This window comes from Amblyomma maculatum, chromosome 1, assembly GCF_055883805.1.
Source record: "Amblyomma maculatum isolate TAMU_Amacu chromosome 1, ASM5588380v1, whole genome shotgun sequence".
Taxonomy (NCBI): domain Eukaryota; kingdom Metazoa; phylum Arthropoda; class Arachnida; order Ixodida; family Ixodidae; genus Amblyomma; species Amblyomma maculatum.
Window position 1 is genome coordinate 279,870,272 of NC_139344.1, and position 25,043 is coordinate 279,895,314.

General features: G+C 43.1%; 1 protein-coding gene across 9 annotated transcripts in view; it reads right to left on the minus strand.

The window, feature by feature from the left end:
- hts (adducin 1-like protein hts) overlaps positions 1-25,043 on the minus strand; it is a 128,580-nt gene that overhangs the window by 19,913 nt on the left and 83,624 nt on the right. For 4 of the 9 annotated variants that reach the window (XM_084591432.1, XM_084591431.1, XM_084591429.1 and 1 more), the window contains 2 exons: positions 19,265-19,321; positions 8,084-8,152 (listed from right to left, as the gene is read on the minus strand). In XM_084591432.1, the coding sequence (XP_084447558.1) occupies positions 8,084-8,152; positions 19,265-19,321 (126 nt within the window). Of the gene's footprint in view, positions 1-8,083; positions 8,153-19,264; positions 19,322-20,017; positions 20,093-25,043 lie in introns of all 9 variants that reach the window. The other 5 variants (XM_084591436.1, XM_084591435.1, XM_084591434.1 and 2 more) reach the window with 3 other exon arrangements.

Here is a 25,043-nt window from a genome sequence, read left to right on the forward strand (position 1 = left end):
AGTAACGTAATATCAATAATAATAATAATAATAATAATAATAATAATAATAATAATAATAATAATAATAAAAAAAAGAACTACTCCAAAAGATATAGGTGTTTCCCAATAGAAAAAGAAGTAGGGGGGGAGTCAAGTACGCATTCATGGCAACAGTGAAGTGCTAACTGGTTTTCTATTAAGTTTCTGATTGTCAATCCTGCACATTATAATTTTGCACAACTTTTCAATTTGATTTATGCGCATCTCATGGCTTGCTTCTGCCTCACTGGCCAGAATGTGATGATCATGGAGTGTTTCACAGGAGGCTTCTGCATGGCCAGCACATACACGACTATCTTAATATCTTATACAGACAGCTTAGAGCTTTCGCACTCATACCTTGGGCTTTGTACGTGCTTTAGATTTGGCCTTGCCCAGCACCTTTAGTCAATAAAGAAGGCCTTCAGACCCCTCCAGTGATGTAACTACACTCAAGGCTGAAAGCTGGGCTAGTTAGTGCGTCATCAGTCACTGAAAAAACTAGCGCATGTAACAAGGACACAGACATAGAAAAAGACGGGACGAGCACTAAACATCAACTGAGGTTTTACTACGACAGAAAGGTACATAAATACACTTCGGTGGTGCATGCGCACACTATGTTTGTACTTGCCGCAGGGCACATCTGTTGGTCGTACCAGCCCATTCCAAATTGGTTAAGAGGGGTATCGCCTGCGTGGTGCTGAGAGGTCATGCCAGCATAAAATTGAGGGTAGTTTGCAGACGCAAGTGCACCAGTAGCAGAAGGCCGGTTTCCCTATACTCCATTTCATACATCAAGTGCAACACTGCCAAAGCTACAGCTCTTGTTTGCGCTCTCCGATTCCGCAATGAAAAATAGTGCCTGCTCTTGACGAGACGAAATAATAGTTGCTTTGTCTGCAAGCTTAATACATCTTACATTTGCTGTCAACTTCATAAAAAGCACCTTTCTAGGGAGAAAAGATCGGATTCGGTGAACTTGTACGTTTTTTATGTCGTTTTCGTTCGTGTCGCATTTTCGCTGCCCCGCAACCTTTCCAGCTGTGCCACTAGATGGCACTGGCTGTGCCCTCTGCACTGCGCATCTTTTTGAGAAAATGGTTCTTCGGTGCGCATTTTTCCTATAAGATCCGCACTGCGAAGATATCTAGACATGCGAAGCAAGTTATTGCAAACGTGTATGCTAGGAATAGAGCCAGTTTCCACAAGAACCACTCAGCCACAAAACGAGCGTGTAGTGATATGCCTTTTTTTTTTTTTTCTTGCGGACTACTTGCGTAGCTTTCGCTGCATTGCACCTGATGTATGAAACGGAGTATAATGATACAGTGATGGCTATGGCGGAATGCCTCATGAAAGAAATCTGGGCAGGTGGCCGAAAAAGGCTAAGGCCATACTATACGTTCACCAGCTATAGCACTGGCTGAGAAAAGTTGGAGGGAAGTGCTGTGTGGACATTTTGTTCACTGCCCCTGAAAAGCTGGTGCACATGTGCAAAGCCGTCAATGAGAAGAAGTTGGTCTGCACCGTAAACCACGAACGCAAGTTTGTACCTTGCACTGCTAGCGTTGTTTACCGCATACCCCTCTCCTGAGGTAGAAGCTACGTGGGGCAGTCTGGACGCTGTCTAAAAGAACGGCTACGAGAGCACCATACGTTGGTGGATCCATTGGCGGGGGGGGGGCTGCCATTTGGCCAAACATTGTAAGCGTTGCGGGTGCGTGCCGGCATTTGATGCCACGTGTGTTGCTTGGTAGGGGAAGCACACGGTTAGGCCGCGAGATATGTGAGGCCTGTCACATTAGCAGGGAGGATGATAACTGTCGTCAACCTTGTTGAAGGTGATAACTGTGCTAGCACGGATTCACTTGCCTTGTCCAGAAAAGAAGAAATGTACCTCAGGGACAGTTTGCCACATTTCGATTAGTTTTTTGTACTGTTATAACCCAGTGTGCGCATGCGCCACCAATGTACCTTTCTGTCGTAGCAAAACCTCAGTTCATGTTTAGCGCTTGTCCTGTCTCTTTCTATGTCTGTGTCCTTGTTACATGCGCTAGGCTTTTTAATTAATGTAACCACACCATAACATGAATTTACCCCATACAAAGTGACAGCTGCCAGAAATGAACAAAGCATAAATGCCTGATTAACCTGGTCACATCGTGCATTCCATGCTGCACAGCACATGGGGATGCCGCATGGCAAAGTTTCCTCATGGCACTGCGACAACCAGTCTGTTTCTAGCACTTCTTACATGCTACGGCAATGAAAATTCTAGCAAGCTGCAGTGATGTGACTAACTGAAGTCATTTTGAACTCTGCCCCTATGAACCTAGGCAGTAATAGACGTGCACGTGTACTGGATGTACAATGAAGGACTTTGATCAAGACAAAGACGATTTCCGAGAGTTGGTTTATAGAAACACTTCACTGCAACTTGCGGTGCCAAATTTCTTTTTTATGCAGTTCAGGCAGACCACACAGCTGGCAGCAATTTGACATGATTGTGAGCAGAACAGAAGGGTTGCACTAAACCATGCACTTGCAACCTATGTTAAATAACTGGCTCAGCAAATGCAGTAAAATCGAACCAAACTTTTTAATTTCTATACTACCACCTAGGTACGTTTACAGGTGGTGTTTCGAATGGTCAGGAGAAAAAACACGCAAATAAGGACTGTATTTAATGAGCGTAATTGAATCCCTTTCCAAGATTTTTTTTTTTTGCTCAACAACTTCCTCAAATGTTGCCATGTGAATTATATCATTGCCATCAGTCTAACCACACCCATTGCGGGGAAAAAGCATTTCCTGTATCCTTCCATTTAATCCGGTCCTGTGCCAGCAGCATCCACATAATCCCCACAAACTTGCCAAATTTCATCCACCTACATATGGCCTGCCCCTTCTTGATTTCGACTAAAATGTCTAACTCATGTCTGATCTCTTATCCAATCTGCTTGCTTCCAATCTCTTAATGTTACACCTATCATTTTCCGTTTCATACTTGAACGTAAAAAAAGCCTTTCAGTGTTGCCCTTCCAGAATGCTGCACCTTCCTGACTGTCCTGTAGTGAAGACTGGTCCCACAACTCTCATCACATCTCTGCGAGCAGGCGCAGATTATTTAAAAAAAAGTCTTAAAAGTTCCTGCTGCCATGGCTCGTGGCAAAGCCTATTTTTGGTTTCTTGTGTAAATACTGCCTTGCGATATCTTGCGCGGTGTTAGCAGCGAAAAGAAGTCATTGGCCTGTAAACAAGAGCCATATCCAATATTTATTGAAACAAAAGCACAACACGCCTCACGCTACCGCCTATTTTGAAAACTTTTCTTACTGTGGAACAAGAAGCATGAAAAAGCACCAACAATATATATATTTTGGCTCTCTTCAATGTATGTGCTGACAAATAAGAGGGAGAGGGCAATTTTTAACCACCAATATGATTAGTGCTAGAACCGCTAACTTTTTTTTGCAAGAAGATGAAAAGTGAATAAGTAGATGCCAGCAAGCAGTTTCAGTGGCCCTTGAGTACATCCAAGTCATCTGGTTAAACTGCAATTTCGGCTGTACATACCTTCCGTCAATTAGAGTCATTAAACCTCACAATTTAAAATCCCTTCCCCTACAATACCTCTGCACTACCGTAATTGCTGATTATAAGACGCCCTTTCTTTTAAAAAAAATTACTTTCCAAAGTTTGGGGGTCGACTTAGTTAGATTTCACTTATGCAGGTAGAAGTAAATTTGACTTATATGCGGGGTCAAAGGTAGTTTTGGCCGGGCTGCAGGTAATATCAGGCACGTTCACGCATAATTCTGTAATAGTTTTGAGTCATGATATGAAAGCGGGCTGCTTAAAATACAAGAATTTATCTAAACATATGCCCCAAATTTTTGTTTTCATACGACAAACCGTGGGCATCCCTCATAAAAAGTGGCCCCAGGTTCAATCCAATGCGATCCAAACCACATGACCAGTCACATGCTCATAGAAGCACATTTTTTTCACGCCTGGTAATCATTGCCGTGTTTCGCTTCATTGGCGTTGGATCGATGACTGTCAGTGGTGAGCACCATTTGCGTGCCCGACGGGTGCCACGATGCCGTAACCCCAGAAACAATACAGCACAGACTTCAAGCGGTGGCAGGAAAACACCGACTAGATGGCTGAAGCAAGTTTTCCCATGTGCGGCACCTTTGTACTGCTTCCGATGGCTAGCAGCAGCAGTGGCTCACAAGATGATGACTGGAATTACACCTTTCTCATGAATGATGTATCATGAGAGACGTTTTGAGTACGAATAAACATATTTGAACGACTCGGGCCTTCTGAAGAACTTATTGGCAAGCTATGGCCGCAGCGAGTTATTGTTGACCTATATTCGGGGTCACTTTTTTTTTTTTTTTGCTTAAGGAGGTTTCGAGAGTTACAGGGTTATTTTATAATTGGCAAATAACCTTTCGTTACATCTTTCAAGGTCATTCATAACCTATTTCTGCCGTCACCTAAAAATCATCAAGGTAAGTGTTGTAACCTCTTGAAATTCCCCTATTATTCATAAACTAGCTTACCCTACAATAATGCCCCTGTGAGGGCGCTGTAGGTACTGTGTATAAATAGATAAATAAATAAATAAATAAATAAATAAATAAATAAATACTTTACATTTGTTCGGTCACAACTCGAGTTTGCTTCCTCTACTGGTCTTCCTATCATAACAAGATGGTTACCTTATTAGAATCCATAAGAGAGCAGCATAACTCTAACAAAAATATCACAACCATTCAAGCACACCTTAAAACTGACCTTTCAGTGAAATGTTTACACACATGCTGTGTCATCTCTCTCTTTAGAGTAGATCACAAGCATGCATGCTTAAACGGTAAGACCGTCCTTTTTACCATGCCTCTACTTTTTTTTTTTAATCCTGCACGTCTAGTGGAGTGTAAAGTCATCTCAGTTTCATGATGTCAATACTGACGCATGCAATACATTTGTCAACACTGCCTCGAACAAACTGATTATGAAATCTCCTTTGAGTGCAATCAAGAATGATTCCATCATAGACTCCTCCCACATTCTACAGGCTTCAAATAATGTTCAAATTAACTAAGGTCATAAATGACCCAAAAAAGTAGCTGGGAACCAGCTGCATCAAAAATTTACTTAAAGGAGGGCAGTGATCTTCTGAATTTTAATATAAAAGCTGGAAAGCAAAGTTTACTTTTTATACCTCAGTGAGGTGCTTTACCATATGTACAGGGGTGGGACAGCAATAGGCTTTGCAGCAGGTATAGAGCCAAGATCATTCTGGAGCAACTTGCAGTGCAAACATGTAAACCTCGATTAACATCAACTGTAATACCTTGAAATACTATCAAGGTAGAAATTCTTTTGCTGCACTACCTCAACATTTCATTTCTTTTTAAAGCCAAAAAATGGTGTCCAGCATTGTTTTCTTGCGTAAAATGCCTCACAGGGTGAAGAGGGTAGACAATCTCACTCCATTCAACTTCCCCTCCTGAACCAGCCAGCAATCGGCGCGGTCTGCAGGTCATGCTATGCACCATATCACAAGTGCTCGAGCTCAAAATTTATTCCATACATGTGCATTCCATTTTTGCCGAAAACAATTTGACCTATGCACGGCGTCGTCATAGGCAGGTTCATAAAACTGCAGCTGGTAACATATTTATGCACTTTTAGCCCTAGTGGGATATTACCGTTGAAATATGAGGCGAGCAGTGCGAGGAGCACGACTAAGAATGCAAAGAGCCTCGTACTTACAACAGCACAAAGCAGACAATGGAGAGAAAAGCTAGCTGCAACCATGAGCTTTTCCCCGCTGTTATAACAGCATGTTTCACAAGCTCTCAACGGCATTCACACGCTGTTCTTGCTATGTGGCTAGTGATGCGGTTTCATTCTCATTTGAACCGTTGAATCTGTTACCTTGTGCAGCCTGAGGGTGTTTTGAAATTGCAAGGTGCCTTTTGCTCTCTCTTTTTTTAAATTTTTAAATAATTTTTCATGCAAACAAGCATGCATGCATGTCGTCAATGTGTGACGCGCAATGCAGGCATGTGGTACATCAAGTTTCCTGTGTAGTAACAGGCAGATATGCTTAGAGGTATGCTGAAATATAGCAAATGCCTGCACTGTCGCCCTTAGCTGGGCTCAATAAAGAAACAAGTTTCCAAGATTGGGTATCCTGGTGAGAGGTGCTGGCATGCAAAGTGTCTTTCATTTGAGTGCTTATTACCAATTTCGAAGCAGTAGCATACAGATGCGATAAGCAACTAAGTTGGGACTGATGGTATAAAGATCTCCCGCAATAAAAACATCCTATCAGCTGATCAGCTAATGGTCAAAATTATGCTGCATTTCAGGAGATACCGTCTTTGCCAAAAGTAACCAGGCTGCATATTCCGCTTCTCAGTCAGGTAGTAGAGAATTCGCACCACTTCTGAAGTGGTGCAAAAAAAAAAAAAAAAAGGCAAGCTCCTGTCCTCACTTCTTAACATGTTGTGATGCTCTGGGAATCCATATTGGCTTTAGAATTCATGCGAGAAGCAAAATATACAGCCTGGTTACTTTTGGCAAAGACGGTACACGCCCTGACTTCTCCACTTGCAACCACTATAGCAGGGTCAACCACAGGAGTCTTCTGTGAACATACTTGTGGCATATATAGCCAATAAACACGCAGTGATTGGCATGTGGTGCAGACATTAGGGAGAGGCTGGTGCTAGCATGGCTCAGATGAAGCTTACACATACACTTGCACACAACACACTGAAGGCTCCCACCTGTGGCTGCCCTTCACAACATCGCAAAGTAATTTCTTTCACATCCATGCAGCCTACTTCTACTGCCCGTTTGTTCTGCAACCACACACCGGTGCACGTGATGCATCAAAGAGCACCTGCATTTCAGTGTGGGGTATAGCAATATACAAGGTCTGCTTTTAATCTACAGCTTTTCTTTCTATATGCTAGACCGAATGTTTCAGAAAAAACTTGGAATGAAAAAAGACAACCTTTTCCTTACCGAACTTCCAGGAGTAGTCACACAAGGGGGAACAAAGTTTGAGCATCCATTTATTGATTACTCCACAATTATGTGTGACAACCAGATTTTTACATGCTTCATAACTATCTCTCTTGGAGTAGAATATCCAAAAGCCATCTCAAATTTAGTGAGGAAAAAAAAAAAAAAAAAAAAAGAAGGAAATTTTGTGCAAGAGTTTTGTTCTCTCTCATATCGTATACATAGGGGTTGGACTTTTCAAAATTCAGTTCTAAGCTAACTGGATGTTGAAATTTAACTACATAGAGAAGTCAGGGCATCATGCGATGGTGGCAGTGTTGGATAAGGAGCACAACTGTGTGATTAAGGTGCTGCTAAGCTAGTTTACATGCCTCTGCAGACTAGGAAGAACCACCTTCTCTCTGCTTGCCAGCCACTGTTTATTCACTCTAGGACACCGACATGAAACTGCACGAGCATCATAAAAAAGTATCATGTTTTGAGTCAAGTAACATGCAGCCCTTTTGCTGGGTACACTAAGTATAACATGTTAACCCAGCACTTCCACTTATGTTTCTGTCTGCTGGCTTTCTCGTTTAATTTCCCTTATTTTAATTACTGGCAAAGCAACCATTCAAGTGAGAAGAAAAAAAGAAAAAAGGACATTGAGGCAGACTCCAAGTGCCATTTGGTCAAGCAGGATTACTGCACTAAAACTGAAAAAGTTAGAAATTCATTTGCTGAAAACAATATTTGCCCCTTCCCCCTAAGAGAAATATTTCAGGAAAATAAAAAAACAAAGTTTACTGAATTTGCAAAAAAACTAGAGAGTCCAACCCATATATACTCGTGATACCAGGCTGGGTAATTTAATTTTCACTGGAGCAGCAAAGCCACTAATGCTTAAAGAAAGGCAATGGAAAACTAAACGGCAACAAAGAAAGATACAAGCACTGACAAAGAGGATGTTAAAAAACAATCACAATCAGGCCAGCATCTACATGCCATAAGCAAGTATGAACACTTACTCTGGCGCTTGGGCTTGCGCTCTGACTGCGCTCGCCGCCCAAACTGTTGTGGGACGATACGCTCTTCTTCTGCACAGCAAATGTCATGCAGCGCCATGCACAAGTCATGCATAGTGTGCACAAGCAGCATGGCCACAGGTAATAAAAAAACGGGGGAGGGGGTGAAGTGAAAAGTACAAAAAGGAAGCAAATGAATACACAAGAACATGAAAGTTCAAACAAGCAACATCTTGGGGGAAGTTGAAGATGCACAGTACATTCTAGGAACAGAGCAAAAGAGTAGACAAGGCCCTTCTTAACTTGGCCACCAAGCAGGCCAAAGTTATAGTTTTGTAATTACAACTTTGCAGCTTAAAGGAGTAGACACACCAAATTTCTGGATGTGTTTCCTTCTTTACTACACAAGGTGCACGAGTCACAATCTGGCATGTGATATAGCCACGGTCAATGAATCTCTTGCGATTCCAGCTCTTGGGCAGGCTTGTGTTTGCGTGAATTAGAATCGGACTGTACTGCAGACTTTGTATGCCTCTCGTGACCTAGACTCGCCTGTGAAGTCACATGTCAGTCAGCGGTTGAAACTGAAACTAAAACAGCATGACAAAAAAGATTACTGCTTTTTCGTGCAATCCATGTGGCTGTCTGTTTTCCAATGTGTTGTATATCAATTCAAAGCCAGAACACAAAGCTAAAATTTGGTGGATCTAGACCTTTAGAAATAGAAAAATATCCATTTCAACATAGGACCATGGCACATTCACTATTCTAGTGTATCAGAGGCAACTGCAATTTGAAACTTGAAGCAATAACAGGATGTGGCATGAATGTTTTAAAGGAACTCCCGAACCTATTTTTTAATAAATCTACAAGGCTCAATTTCTAAATGTCATTATGAAAACTAGTGTACAATGCCCACCCACGTAGATTTAATAACTAGGAATCATAACAATGACAGAAAAACATTTTACCATAAACTCCTAGAAGGAATAGCCATCATACCCAGCAGTCAAGTAAACAACTAATAGAGCTGGAGAGAATACAAGAAATACTAAAAAGAAGCTGAAAGGTGGGAGAGAGGAAGTGAATGATAGAAGGGGCACACTGTGCATAACGTAAAAACTATGAAGAAACAAGTATTTGCAATGTATGCACTGCCATTTGGCATTTAAAATCTAATTTAAACTTTCAGCCCTGTGCACCCCCAATAAAGAAATGACAAGACATCAGTATGTCTGGTCATTCCTTTCTGAACAGAAAAACATCAATGAAAACTTGGATCTGAACTAGCAATAACAAAAAAAAGAAAGCAGGCTAAACTGTGAACATTAAAAGAATAATTCATTTGCACAGCACATTATAAAGGCAGTATTAATACTGTCAGAGGGTACCTGCATAGGTCTAAGGAAAGCTGAAAGACAACAGCAATGATGAAACACAACTATCTGCATCCAGTTACTTTACACAAAGCATTTGGCTACACTTGTACCTTTCTGCTTTCTACTGCAGTTACATGTAGTCACACGAAAGATTACGCCTCTACTATTGCACTGAGGAACATGTACACTTACAGGATCCCTGAAAGGGACTTAGAATGTCAAATGCGTGCACTATGTAGAGTACAGTTCATGCCACAGAAAAACAAAAGCTGATAATTTATGAGAAATCTCTAAAATTTCCTACTTCCGCACCTTACAATGGAGGGCCTTCGCCCAACTTGGCACACATTACATCAGGTAGCGCAGGTGATGTCAACAGACAAAAAGATACTGCTTTGCCATGTCAACGTGACATCCCGTATTTACAGGAAATCAAATCGCTAGATAATTAACAGACAAGCTGCTTTTTTTTTTTTTTTTGAAATATTTCCTATGGGGACGCAGCTTAAGGAGCTGCAAAGTAAACATTTTCATAGAATTCTCTACCAGCGTGTGAAGGCCCCTTGCATTGCCTCCAAAAAAGTGCCCTCGGTGGAAGCTTTCTTCACCATGTGGCAATAATGGGACTTGGTCTCAGCAGCTTTTTTAGCAAATGTCCCCTAGACTCGGCAGGCTGTCACATGCATTACACAACATAATCTATTCCCGAGAAGGAAGGATGGCTAGATTCTCCAAAACTAGCTCAAAGCCTATGTGTCCCTGATTGCACCACAGCGCGGCAAACCAACATGTGGTAAAGCAACTTTGAGCCAATGACGGTGACAGTATCGAGAGTGGTGGTGCAGCTTTTTGGAGACAAAAATTTTAATTTCTTTTGAAAACAGCTGTAGGACTCACAAAATGCATAAAGCTTTTTCTACCTGCCTGCAATGCCACAAAAACAGTAGACACCATGTTTGAAATACATAGCAGTCATAAAAGCAGCTCAGTCCTGCCCATTGGTCCGTCACCTCGCAAGCTCACATTGTAGACTTTTATCACTTCTCATCTACGTTCGAGGCTGAGGTTCGTAAACATGACAGAAGTAGGGTGTCTAGCATATTAAAAATCCCCGACTTTTCCAGGTTTTCCTTGATTATTTCAGTTCAAATTCCCTAACAAGTGAAGAGGCTCAAACATGTAGCTGCTGATGATAATGAGCATAGACAAATATTCAGAGCAAAAAAGCTATTTATTGATTATATTCAACAATATACAATAGTTAAAAGGCTGTCATTAGTGTTAATGCCCATTAAGAACGTGAAAAGTTTACTGAAAATTAAAAGAGCACTGATGGCAGCCTGGGTGGACCCCCCTTTTTGCTATTCTCGCCTGATTACTACTACAAGCTCGAGTTTGAAAACCAGTACGGCGTCAGTATGAAAAAGCTATTGCTGAAGACTAACGTCCCACCGACACTGTTTTTTTCCAATCACAAAAATAAGTGCAGAATTTTGTATTTTTAGTGTGAAAATTTTCAAAAAGCTTCCCTCCTCAACTGCTCGTTCGTAGTGAAACTGTGCATGGAGCTTGCACTTTGTCTAGACTAAGTTTGACAATAATATTTACCTCATCCAGCTGTTCGCAATCCAAAACCATAATCGTTTGCGTTGAAATCGAGGAACCATAAGTCCCCAAAGACAGCTTGACAGGATGTGTGCACCTTGCACTGCCTGCCTCGGCACTGTTTTTGAGTTTTTCTTTCCAAACCACTGATAGCAACCCAACTGCCTTTAGGAAGCATTGGTGGTTTTGGTTCCTCGATTATGGGTCTGCATCACGCATGGTAAGTAAGTAACAAGGTAAGTAATCACGGTCAAACTTACTACTGGACAAAGTTACTGCGGTGTGCCAGCTCCACGCGGAATTTCACCGCAAACGAGCCAGTAGTTGAGGCAGGTCAATTTTTTGAAGAGTTCGTGATAACAATGCCCAATATACTAAGCAAACTACATGCGGCACTCAACACAGCACCACAGCATTGTAATTATAACACCAGATTCTTAAGGTATGATGCTTCTGATGTACAGTCTCTTTTTTTAAAAATCTAGTTCTCAGCATCGACCCCCTAAACTCGCAGACGCATAGGTGGAAGCTGGAAAACTGGGAAGCAAGTTCCACTAGCATGAGCCTGCCTTCAAGGCAACTAGACATACACACCAGTGTGAGTTATGAGGGAAGAAGAAGGGGACAACTTTCAATCACCCATACCTCAGCTGTTGCATAAGCTATATTGAAAATTTTTGCGGGAGAATGATGAGTGGTATTCTGGAGTTCTTTATCTTACTTGACTACCATTCCTGCATCTCTTTAAAGATTCTCATTTCTTTAGTAAAGCCCAAAAGCAGGTTTCTATTACTATGCACACTACCACTGAACAAAGAAATATTGCGAGAACTGTACTTAAAGGGGCGATGGCAGGGTCGGTCGATGTATTGCAGTTTCCTACTTCTGTGAATAATATACAGGTCTGTGATTCTACACGCTAAGTTTTAGTGCCTGGCAAACGGCGCATAAAAAAAAAGAAAGAAATCTGAATCATGAAGCTCCTTCCACCGAGAGCGACCGCCATTTTAAGATGCTCGTGTGACGTCACAGAGGATACGCGGCGGAGCGTTGTCTGCAATGAAGGCTGCAATATCAAAATACACATTTCTCATTTTTCTTTTTTTTTAGACAGTTGAAACAGTGGTCGTCCCTCATGCAGAAGTGTTTGATGAAGATGTTACCGCACGAAAGCGATATAGAGCAAGGTATGTTTTTTTTTTTCCCCTTTTCTTTCGGCATAAGGCACGGTCACAATCAGTGGGCTGCACGGTTCCTTAGCTACTTATCGATGCACTGATCTGTCGCTTGACCAACGGTCGCCTATTACCGTAGTGTGGGGTTTTGGTCACCCGATTTGTTTTGGTTGGATAGAGTTTGGAGGCCGAGCCAGAACTTGATACCCGATGAGTGAACCAGCTGCGCTCGTCTGTAGCTTAACTGTGTTATAGAAAGGAAAACAAGCGGCTTATATGTTCCCCTTCTCATCAGCAATGACCTTGGCCAGAGATGTTAGTCGGCACCGATCTACCGGCCCATTCCGAGGGAGAGTAGGCCTAGTGCGAGTATGCGGGGTTCGGGTCTAGAGTTTTAGGCGATTACGGATTGCGCATTCACAAGCTTTAACAGTTGAATGTGACCATCGAGTGCAGTCCTGGCATAGTGACTCCAAATCGACGACTGCTTGCATCACAAAGCTCGTGCACATTGAGCGGGAAGCATCGATGTGACCCTGTCTGGCGAGCCAAGCCCGCAGCTGTTGGCGCCGCTTGTGGGTAAACAAACACACTGGGAGCGCAGTCGTCGGTGCATTCCTGCGGGAGTTTAGGACTCGCACACTAAATACTAAATGGTGTATGTTTACTGTGCTTACGTTGAAGCACTCACAAGACGTCATTTGGCTCGGGAACTGGTCGCAGTCGCGCGCGCGGCTGCAGGGGCGGCGAGAGACGCAGAGATGGCGGCAGATGGGAGGCTCTTGTTCGGTGCAGGCAGTAAAGCGCATTCGAATCGCGATGGATTTTGCAAGGACGGGACTGAAGCGGCGGTGCGGCGCATGCTTTCGCGTGCTGGCAGTGGCCAAACTAAACATAGTTTTGAAAAAGAGAGAGAGAGAGAGAGAAGGGGCTTTACCACCCGAGAATAATTAGGTTTACGCTCATGTAACAGCAAGTCAAGGCGTACCGCCTCGTCCAAAAGTTTTGTCTGCTTCTCTAATGTAGCAAGGTACGCTCTCTCGCTAGCATATGCTTGTTTGGGATTTCGTCCTAAGTTTTGGACTGAAAGAGCGACGGGCATTGCTCAGCAATCAGCAACACAACGCTAAACCCTCCTCCCAATTGCCGCACACAAGGCAGAAGAAAACGTTGGATCGACATGCACCTTTTTATATGCGGGAGCGTTTTGTTGCTAGACAAGCTAACTGTCATAATGTAAATAATATGCTTCTAATTGTATGCTTAAATAATACAGCATAAGGCCATCGATTTCGGCCTCCTCGACAATTTCTAGACGAATCCCAAAACAAGTCAGAGATCACCAAGGTCGCATATGATAGTGAAGGCTTGTCAACGAAAGAAGAATATGCAAATAAAATATTTTTGTTGAAGAAAAAAAGAGCTCTCAGTGACCACCGTCCACGGTGTGCATGCAAGAGCGCAGTCGACACCATGAATAGCAGATGACATGGGGATAAGATCTCTTGCGACATCCGCGGCTCATGGTTGCAAGAGCAGAAAACTGGTTTCAATAATAAAAATTCATTTTAAAATGATCTACTGAACCGAATGAGTTCAAATTTTGAGGATTTATAATTTAATGTGTGTGGAGTGAAACGCAACAATCAGTTTATGCTCAAATATTAGCTGTCATGACCCCTTTAATGAAACATTGCTTTAGACTTTTCAGCAAGGAGAACTGTATCATATTCATTTCGGTGTTGCACGAGTACTGTTTGCAATGCTGCTCTGCATGCCTAAAGAACAGTGGGAAAGCTGCTTATCAGGCATAACTAGCGGTTCCTTTGACAAAAGTTTTTTTCAGCCCAAGTACAAAGGTAGAACCTACATCTTTGCTACAACTGAAGAAACTGTTGAACATGTGGACATGATACGCCAACAAAGTGCATAAAACATTGAACTACAAAGTACGCAGTCTCAAGGCTGAGCACCAAAATGAAAACCCATACGCTCCCCATAGCCATGCCTAAGATTTGAACTGGTGAAACTGAAACTTCAGAACACCCTTGCTCCCAGAAGTGCATCCTCTTTTGATACTGGCTGACTTTCAGAACTAAAATTACAGAACTAGCGACCGAATTTATTCCCAGCATAACGTTTCATGCTAACCAAGATAAGCCATGGTTTACTAAATCTTTAAAAACGCTTGAAAATAGGAAAAAGCGCCTATTCCGTGCAGCTAAACGCAACCCTAACGTATGCGCATGGAACAAGTATTATGCAGCCGAGGATGCGTATTTGAAATCTATCCGCAGTGCTAAACGCACATTTTTTGGAACAGACCTGCCGAGAATATTAATCAAAAACCCACGAAAATTCTGGCAAATACTAAGCCCTCAACAGACACGAGCTATCACCCTTACTAATACACTGGGGCAGGAGGCCAGCGACATTGAATGTGCAAATATATTTAACTCTGCGTTCTCATCCGTTTTCACTAAAGAAACTGATGTGTCACTATCTGCCGCAGCTGCTTATCCGATATCCCCAATGACGTCAACCACATTTTCTGCACATGGGATCGCTTGTATTATCGAAAACATGAAGTTGTCATCCTCAGCGGGCACTGATGAAATCATTTCCAAACTCTTAAAAAAATACTCGGCATGTCTGCGCATCTTACCTTTCACTACTTTTCACGCAATCACTTGACACAGGTAACATGCCCAGTGATTGAAAAATGGGAAAGGTCATTCCAGTCTACAAATCAGGTAACAAAGAATCCCCCCTTAACTACCGCCCCATTTCTTCAACTAGTGTACCATGCAAAATCATGGAACATATCATTTATTCCCACATAATGAAAGTTCTTGACTAAAACAATTTTTTTCATCCTTCACAGCACGGCTTTCGCAAGGGATTCTCCTGCGAAACGCAATTAGCCATTTTCGTTCATGATCTGCAAATGAATCTCGATTCTAACATTCAAACTGACTTAATATTTCTAGACTTCGCTAAAGCTTTTGACAAGTGCCTCATAAACGCTTGATACTAAAACTTGCGCAGTTAAATTTACACCATAATGTACTAGAATGGATAAAGGAATTTTTAGCACACCGCACGCAGTTTGTCTATGTTAATAACCAGTCTTCTGATTCTCTTCCAGTAACATCAGGCGTCCCACAAGGGTCTGTGCTTGGCCCCCTATTATTTTTGATATACATAAACGACTTACCCACGCATATTACTTCTAAAATCCGCATGTTTGCCGATGACTGCGTCGTCTACCGCACGGTTACTAACACATCTGATCAACTAGCTCTTCAAAACGACTTAACCTGTGTATAAGACTGGTGCAGCCAATGGCTCATGGAACTTAATCCAACTAAATGCAAGCACGTGTCGTTTCACTGCAAACGTAACCCCATTCTTTTCCCCTACTTAATCTCAGGCGTCCAAGTAGAACTAACCAAATCTTATAAATACCTAGGCGTAACTCTGTGCGAAGATCTAACCTGGAATGCGCATATCACCAACATCCTATCGTCAGCTAATAGATCTCTTGGTTTCTTAAGACGGCACTTGCGCCATGCACCACCAGACGTAAAACTTCTCGCATACAAGTCACTAATACTTGAATCCCTTCAGAATCAAGCCGCTAGATTCATTCATTCCTGCTATTCATACAATGCCAGTACTTCATCTTTAAAAGCTAAGTCCGGTCTAACAAATCTTGCATGTCGTCGTCGACATCGCCAGTATGTGTTTGTTCCATAAGTTTCTTTTCAGCTCACTTCGAATTGCGCCCTACATCAACCCACCGGCACGCATTTCACCCTGCATTGGTCACCCCCTGCAAGTTGCGCGTCCACAATCTCATACTACAACATTTGCGGCGTCATTCTTTCCTCGCTCAGCCGTAGACTGGAATGGCCTTCAACACGACATTGCTGGAATCACCTGCCCATCCACATTTTGTGATTGTATAACTGCCATATTCAACCAATAATATGTTTACTTTGTATATAATCTTCATGTGTGTACCACCCCTTATGTTTATTTTGAATATAATCTTCATACATGTACCCACCCCTTATGTAATACCCCCGAACCGGGGGTCTTTAAGGTAATAAAGTGATGTGATGTGATACCATCACCGTTAGTGGTAATGCATTTCCTTTCTCAGTGGTCTAGTCTGTACGCGCCAGTGTGAATGAACGTGGGCAGCCATTAAACGACTGCACACTACAGTGCACACAGAGATACTTGAGTGCATGAAAGGAAACCTCAAAGCTGCCTATGGTGGATGGAGAGGTGCGTGCATGTCACACATTACTGGGGGATCAAAATTAGGCTTCCTGGATAAGTAACAAAGAAAATGGCATGAACCATACCCAAAAGTTGTTTTTCGTGAATAAGGAATGCAGTCAGGCATAGACACACCATATTTTCGAGATTCTAGGCACCCCCCACTCCCCTCCCAATTAATATTTAGAAAAGAAAGCTCGTATGCAAATCTAAGCACATATTTTTGCAAGAATGAGTGGGTCTACAGGATTGCCAGAGGGCTTGTTCGCTCAGCCATCAAGTTGGAGCCATCGAAGTCCCGAGGTAATGTGGCATCATCAGCAATATCATCTTGTGTTGCTGTGTTCCGACACTACATTGTAGCTAGAGGCATAGACAACCAATAGCCATCCGAAAGCGACCCCGATAACTATCAGCGTGTTGTCACGTGGACCTGGAATCGGCGGAGCTCGAAGGGTTTCGTAAGCACTGCATGTTGTTTTGTTTGGTGTCAGCTGTTCGGCAGAAGTAACGGAAGGAAAGAATTTGAAGAAAGCTGGAATAGCTTGAACTTTAAGCTAATTGTAATCGCGTGTGCAGAACGTCTGCCAAATAAAGTTATTTCTCGTGCACGTCTCATCAAAATATTGAAGCAAAAATGGGAGAAGAGGCGCATCCGCTCATCACTTTCAGCATCGCAATTATGAAAAAAAAAGGGGGTGCTTAGAATCGAGTACACACGATAACTGAGAACGATAGTCACCGAAAACTCAGTTATTACTTATTCTGCATAATTTTAATATTGCACTTGCATCCCGAGACATGCTTGATGCAGTTGTTGTGCATGCCAATTTATTAAAAAAAAAAAAAAGAATGGATTAACGGGTGATGGTGATAAATGGTATCGCTGTGCTTGGCTCCATCCAGATGTCTAGAGTGCCATCGAACCTTGTCACCCTGTTATGCTGCCAAACAACTAAAGGCAACCACAGTCACCTTCAACTACACGCTCTTGTGAAGCAGTGCTATATGCAACAGCTGCGCCACACCAGGAAAGATCTTCATGCCAAGTGCCATGGTCTTGATTGGGTAATTAGAGTAGGCTGAAATTTCAAACCAACGTGTCTCAGGACACAGGCACATCATTGAAATAGTGAAAAATTTAGTAGACTTCAAACGCCACTGGCTACAAGTTTTCAAAACAAGCAAGCATAATAACTGCAGTGAATGACTGTTTAATATGAATTTTTCAGTTTATGATGGCACTTTTTAAAACAGTTTGTGCACTCCTGGCAGCATAAACTATTTAAGGAACAGATTTTGTGTACCGCTCTTAATCTTTCAGAAAATCAGGGAAGTCCAATTTTATGCGCGGCATGCGAAAATGACTAGAGCATAATAAATACTAGCTGAATTATCCCATGTCGCACCATGCCCCTTAACTACATATGCCGAAGGCAGCACAGCAGGTGACAGAGCGTATACTATTTGCCGCTCGTTGCCTGTGGTTCACCTGCACCGGCTTGATTTTCTTTGTGCTCTTTTTGCAGCTATCTCTTTGCTGGAGGGTCACTGACCTTTCATATTCAATTTCACAGCATTAGTAGTTTACTGTAAAGCTGAACTTCTATTATTGTTAAATGCCACTTAAATGAATACCTACAGTATACTCCCACTGAACTGTCTGTGGCTCTGCAGTTGGCTAGGCAGGAAAAGAAAGGGCCTCCCAAGACTAAAGGATTGAATTGCAAGTGTCATACAGACCTGAAGACAATAAGTTCACAAATGAGAAATTGGCAGTTGGTTCAGCATTAACATTTTTGTACAGTAATTGGTCAAAAGACTACGGTCCCTTGCTTCGATTACTGGCCGGACCACTAGGCACAGTGACTAAGGCCTCCGTCCAAGTGAGTGTAAAGGCAAGAAAGTTGACAGGGAGTATAACTGCAAAGTGTTCCTACTCCAAACAACCTGCAATGAGCTCGTCAAGAACATAGATTTAATTTCAACAAAATATTGATATCAAATAAACTGAATAACTACCCCCCCTACCTGCCAACCCTCCTGATTTGCCCAGGAGACTCCCTGGTTTTGACTGAACTTTTCTGATTGAACGGCCACTGCCCTAAATCTCCTGATAAGTGGCCTCTGCAGTGCAAGAATAGTTTTTGTGAAACCAGCACAGGAAAGCTGCAGCCACATCGTATTTGCAAGCCTCACCATCAACAGATGCACATCATTGGCTGAGCAGCCAAGGGTGAATCGAAGCAAAGCCAAAGTAGCTGTGGCACCCTCAATTAGCGCAAATAAAAAGCTCCAGATTTTTAACATCACCATATTGACAGGTATGTATCCCATTCCTTTTATCACAGAGTCCAACCTTAATAAATGCCCAATGAACTGGTGCATGCTGAATGCATCAACAGGGTTCCATAGTTGCCTGCTGCAGTCTCGGGGCCTTCACCTGCAACCGCACATGTTCTGAAGGGTAATGAGAAGACAGCCAGCCAATAATTCTAACCAATTTTCCTTTCTCCTAGTTATCCACATCCCAAAAACATTGAGCACGCACCTAAACGTGCTGCTTGAACCACACTCATTTGCTCTAAATAATTAAGAGCTGTCTCTTGCACTTGTGCATTACAGTGAAGGGAGGCCAGATATGAGCAGACTGCACATGAAACTTGAGGTTTAAACAAGGCTAAAAAAGAAATGCACAGCACTAGAAACGGATGTTTTCACGGAATAGCACTCACCCTCTGTGGCCAGCCTTGATGACAATGACCTCTTCACTCGAGCACTGGATTTTGAATCTGCATGCAGTTAGGAAAGAAGCAGAACACTCCATGCAGACATGCACTAGAACCAAGGCCAACCAGAATGTCACGAATTCCAGGGAAGCCTTTTGGTCACAAGTGCAGGCATGTAAAATGGCTACCCACATTGTGTACGGCAAAGGGTTGTGGCAACATTTTATGCCCAAACTGACTGCACTTTCATGTAGCTGTGCTTCTGCTGATAATGTGTCTGCAAAATGGGATCAGCCCCTGGGTCCTGAAGAAACTAGAATGCCAATCCAAATTCGATTCTTGCTTACAACGCCACTGAGAGTCAAGTAGGAAGCAGAGCCAGCCTGCTTTCAATGGCCTATGAAAGAGCGCTATTTGTGAGCAGCCACTTAAGAAAAAAAAGTGTAAACAGACACTGGGGTACATTTTCATGCCTTTGCAGAAAAAAAGAAAAAAGTGACTCTCCACTTGGCACAGAAATTAGGCATAAAATGAGGTCCTAACAACTCGGATGCGGATGGGAATGGTTTACAGACATGCTGTTGGGGCACTACGTAACACTGGGCGGCAAACACACCCAGTGCTGCTGCATTCGTAGTCATGCAAGTGCTGCTGTGCAGCAACGCTGTTAGTGGCCTCTCTAGTCAGTCTGGAAGAGATGCTGAAACCGCAAAAGACAAGAGCCAGACATTGGTTTGCAGCACCACACAAAAAACTAACCGTCTGTGATGATAATCTGTGGCTCTGTCATGTTTGGTTGAAGGTACCGCACCGCCGTTACAACAGCTGTCTTCACTATTTCATAAAAGGGGAAGGAAGGAAGGTGCAAGCAGAATGCCGCTATAAGCAAACCAGCTTCAAGCCCAACTAATACTGCATCAAAGCGCAGCAACGGCCGAAGGGCTGGAAGCTTACTGGCTAGCCACTTGCTGCAATTTTCCAGTGATTTTAATAGGCTCCAAAATAAACATACATAAATGCCATTTAGGTGAACCACTTGTTACTTGTACCTTTTGAATGCATTATGCATTCACTAAAGAAAAAATAAATAAAGATATGCTGTAGTCAAAGGTTAAACACGACTTATGCACATGTAAAGGCTGAACTGCACTGTTTTCAATGACATGAAACTGACCATGACCAAGTAGCAACCAGTATAATACCACCACTTTTTTAACACCACCATGCTTTGAGCTGGTTGTTGGCCATATAAAAAGATATTACCTGTTACACATAGCATGCAACTTAATTAACCAAGCCTAAAATGATTAAAATAGAAAGCAAAAGTCATTCAATGACATGAAAATGGACGTACTGAAAGCAATAAACAGCAAACTATCTAATCTAATGCAAGCAAAACATGCCACGCAGTTGGCTTCATTAAACTTTTTTTTTTTTCTAAAAGCATACCACCTTATCACAAAACTTGCATAAAAATTGCTCTTTAAAACTTGGTGTGAAAAAACACAGTCAATGTTGCATACAGAACTAGCCAAAACCTTTGTTACTCTGCTACTTTGGCTTATGATTAAGCAAGTTAACCGATCCAATTTCAATAAATATTTGGATACACAGTACACTCCTTTTAATGGGCCACTGACCACCCTATGGTCAAAAATAGTCAACATATTTTGCTGGCTGCTGGGCTCCTTTCCCACAGTCCTCTCTCTAAGTCTCCTGCGTTGTTGATTAGCATCTGCAAGCAAATTTCACACTCCTCCTCCAATGCTGCTGGGATGCAGGAGGCGTGGCCCTGCCGTGAAGTATTTTTTCCGTTCTTTTAGCTTATGCCTACCGTTCCGTTTCTCATCTAGGCGAGGAACCCAGCCCATTGGGGAACAAGCTCAGCCTGGGTACAGTGGTAAGATGCTTGACTATTGTGCCGGAGTTCAGGGGTTCGATCGCAACCGCCGGCGGCAGCGTTCCATGTGCTGTGCGATGTCAGCACACGTTGAAGATCCTCGGGAGGTCGAAATTACTCAGTAGCCCTCCACTATGGCTTCTCTTTTTTTCTTTCACTCCCACCTTCTTCCCTTCCTCTAAGGTGCGGTTCAGGTGTCCACAGGAACAAGTGTGACAGATGCTGCGCCTTTTTTTTCCTGTGAACCAATTATTATTATTATTATTAGTCCCTGCTGTAAGCATCTACGCAGTCCCAAAGGAAGTCCCTGCGCTTTGACAATCCACGAGAAAAGCACCACCACCGGATGGTCTTCTGATCTTTCCACTCTGTGTCAAACCATGCTGCCTGAAGCCATCCACTCTGCATACAGTCTGTGGACATTGTTCATGAACGGTTTGTTCAGCGACACATCGAGAGGTCGATATCAGACCACCACGGATCACTGCAATGATAGTGCGTAGCTCCTTAAGCTTAATACGCACGCTATCCACAAGACAACGCTTGAAACTATCCAAAACCAGAAGCGAAGGAAGCAGAAGTCCTCCTGGTCTTTGTCCTCAAACAGTCGTTACCTAATCGACCATCAGTTCTGCAGGCATCTATCCTTTCATTTGAGTGCAGATATGGATGCTACGGGGAATGTTTCCCTTCGGAATAATCTTCCGTACTAAGTATGATGTATGATGGCAGCTTCCGCCCGTCGACTGTCATAGCAAGCATGACAGCGCATCAATGCCTTTTTTGCGCCAAATGACTTCGAGAATAATCTGAGCGCACTTCTCGTTGACAGTTGTTTGTCGAAGGTCAATGAAGTTTGTCGGCGCTCCCTATTTGCGACTAGAGGTAACCGTTCCTTTTATGGAGCCTGGTGACGTACCGATGAAAGTCTAGCGCCTTGTTTTCATAGGCAAAAGGCAGCCGCTGGCACGACGTCTGTCACCTCAGTGAATGTCCATTTCATTGCATAAAGTGAGTCGTCCAACTGGAGCTAGTGCAGAAGTGATTTGCAGCAATTCCCAGCTCCCTGCAGTTGTGTTCACCTGCACTTGTATCATTTTTAATGATACTGCACAATCAACTTTGCACAGGTCCCTTGCTTATTCAAGGACTGCCTCCTCAACATGAGGGAACTTGCCCTTTTGAGGTCCGCAGAAAGGCCAGCGAGCCTTGTCAGTAGCCATCAGCATCTCGCGCTGCTTTTTCCAATAGCGTAGCTGGATTTTGTCGACGATGAAATTCCTGCCTGCAGCGCCGTTGCCATGCTCCAGTGCATAATCAACAGCCTTGAGCTTGAACACGTTAGTGTAACTCGCATACAGTGCCATGGTGAAATGGCACCGAAACTCGCACAAAACCACAAAGCATGCCGCAGACTTGCAAAATGGCGAATGCCACAACGCGCGTTTTAATCAAGGATCACGGGAACACGAGAATGTATTTGCAGAGGGATGACTGCAGGTCAACCAACAGACGGCTGCCGCTGTAAAGTGTGGGACATCAAAACAAAAATGATAGCTGACATAAATAAATCGTAGAGAGATCCTTCGTTGGATGTGTTAGGAGGGGGAGAGGAAGATTTGGAAGGTGCAGCCCAGTAATACGAGAGATGGCAAGCTCCATCATCATCAGCTAGACTTGGCACATGACGAATCGCAGCGGCAAGTTCGGGGTGTGATCATTAAACGAGTAAATACGATACTTTCGCTTTTTCGCCAGTCTATCCTCTCATTTTTCATCAGGCAAGCTATACCGACCGGATGCTCACACACTGCCTGGCGTCTATATCGAAGAGATGATATACATATTTAGTCCATTGTTCATAGTGCAACTGAGCACAGACCCCCAACGAAGCAACTTAAGAGTGAGCGTGGCTGAACTGTGGACAGTTACATGGTATCAGCAAGTGCAGTTGTGGAGGGCGCTGATGCGGTGAGTCAGCAGCGGCAAACGAGTGTAGAGACTCAGAATCAGAGCAAGTCGAGCTGTGGCGAGCAGCACAACGTTGACGCGAGTCATGCAGTATGACATTAAAGAGACATCTCCACTCCTTCTGGTTTGAAGGTCATCCTCCAACATTGCGTGACCTTGGAAGTTGGAGTGCAAAGAGCAGAGGTTCCTTGTAAAATAAAACCATATAAGGGTATGCCTCTGTGCAATGAAGCAATGAGACGCAACATCTCGGATTCTCCGCTTTCACCTGAGTGGTACATTCTGCAAACGACTTAGGTGGCATAGCAGTTGTGTGTTCATAGATCTACATAGAGTTACTATTCTAACTGTATGCTACTATTTATTTGGGGATGGACTTTTCAAATGAAGCAAGAAAAAAAATTGTTGAAAAGTCAGTAGACTGTCCCTTAAACAGTGCTGGCTACCAAACAAATACAAGAAAAAAGCAATGCATCTTTCACAGTGATGTCATTGACTGAAAACACTTTGGAGCAGCTTTTGGAGCAGCCAAAAGTGCCTTTCGGCCCAGAGAAGTATTAATACAATGAGAAATGAGTACACATGCCAGCTTTTGTAAAAGACGTGAAAATCGATGTGTAAAAAGAGAGAGAAAGGAGTCTGAGCATCGCAAATTTGTAGGGGCCCAGCTGTGCCTGCGCAGTGGTAAAATGTGCTACTCTGGACAATCTGCAGGCTAAGGCAGCTCCTGGAGGAAGTTCTAACTGGTGGGACCTGGATTACGCTATACTAAAAATGTATTTAAAGTGTTATCCTAGGGGTACAATCACAATCAAAACCGGACTAAATGCAACACGTTTTGGTGCCACACCCAGTCCAGTCATATAACAGAAGTTTTGACTTCAGCCACATGACTTTGTGCATTCTGTGTTGCTTTTGCTCAATATAACACCGGTCGCAAGGCAGGAAAGCTACGAAATAGAATTGGAGTTGCGGGCCATAGATTGATTGAAATAACTTTATTCTACAACAGAGCAGGATGGTTTGGTTTGTAAGGTTCAACATCCCAGTGACTCAGGCCACAATGGAGGACTACATAAATTTCGGCCACCTGAGAATCTTGAACTGCACTGACGCACAGTACAGGGGCACCTTGCTTTTCACCACCACTGAAAAGTGGCCGGGATTTGATCCAGTGTCCTTGAGCTCAGTAGTCTGAGTGCCCTAACCACTGAACCACCGTGGTTGACAGAGCAGGACGGCGTTACCCATCCGCTCAGAGCTCTCATATCAGCGTGGAGTCTTCAGCCAGTTGGATGATAGCAAGCTGTGTAGTTGGGTTCGAACTGAGGTCCTTAATATTTTTTACTCAGAACAATAATCAGATGATATCCACAGAGTTCCTTTACGTTGGCTTTACTACGATGGATGCAAGTTCATGCCAGACAAGGCTAAACTGCCTCTTTTTGATAAGGCAACAAGCAAACCCATGAGAACTACATAGTAGCATGCCATTTCCACCTTTTGGCAGAGCAAGAGCTTCATGAAAGTCTGACTGTGCCATGCTCATCTTTGGCATGCCTCCCACACCATGGGAATGACCAGAGTAAATCCCTGTGCGCTGCAAGCCTGCTTCGCCAGCCTGCATAAATATATACTAAAAACTAATTAATAAATTCCCGGTGAAAATACTTTTTCTGCTACTGCTGTCTAAAGCAGACAGAGGATTACACGAGGCACTCGAGGACTTTGTTCATTAAGAAAATATTGAATTTTTAGCGCATGCTCAGCACAGATTACTCGTATTTCACCATAATGTAGGAGTTCAGTGCCACTGGTGCAACAATTACATCACTTCAGGGTTCAAATACTGATGCTGTTGCTCCGACACAAAAGGGAGACAGAATGTTAACAGATATGCCAAGTCATTAGCAC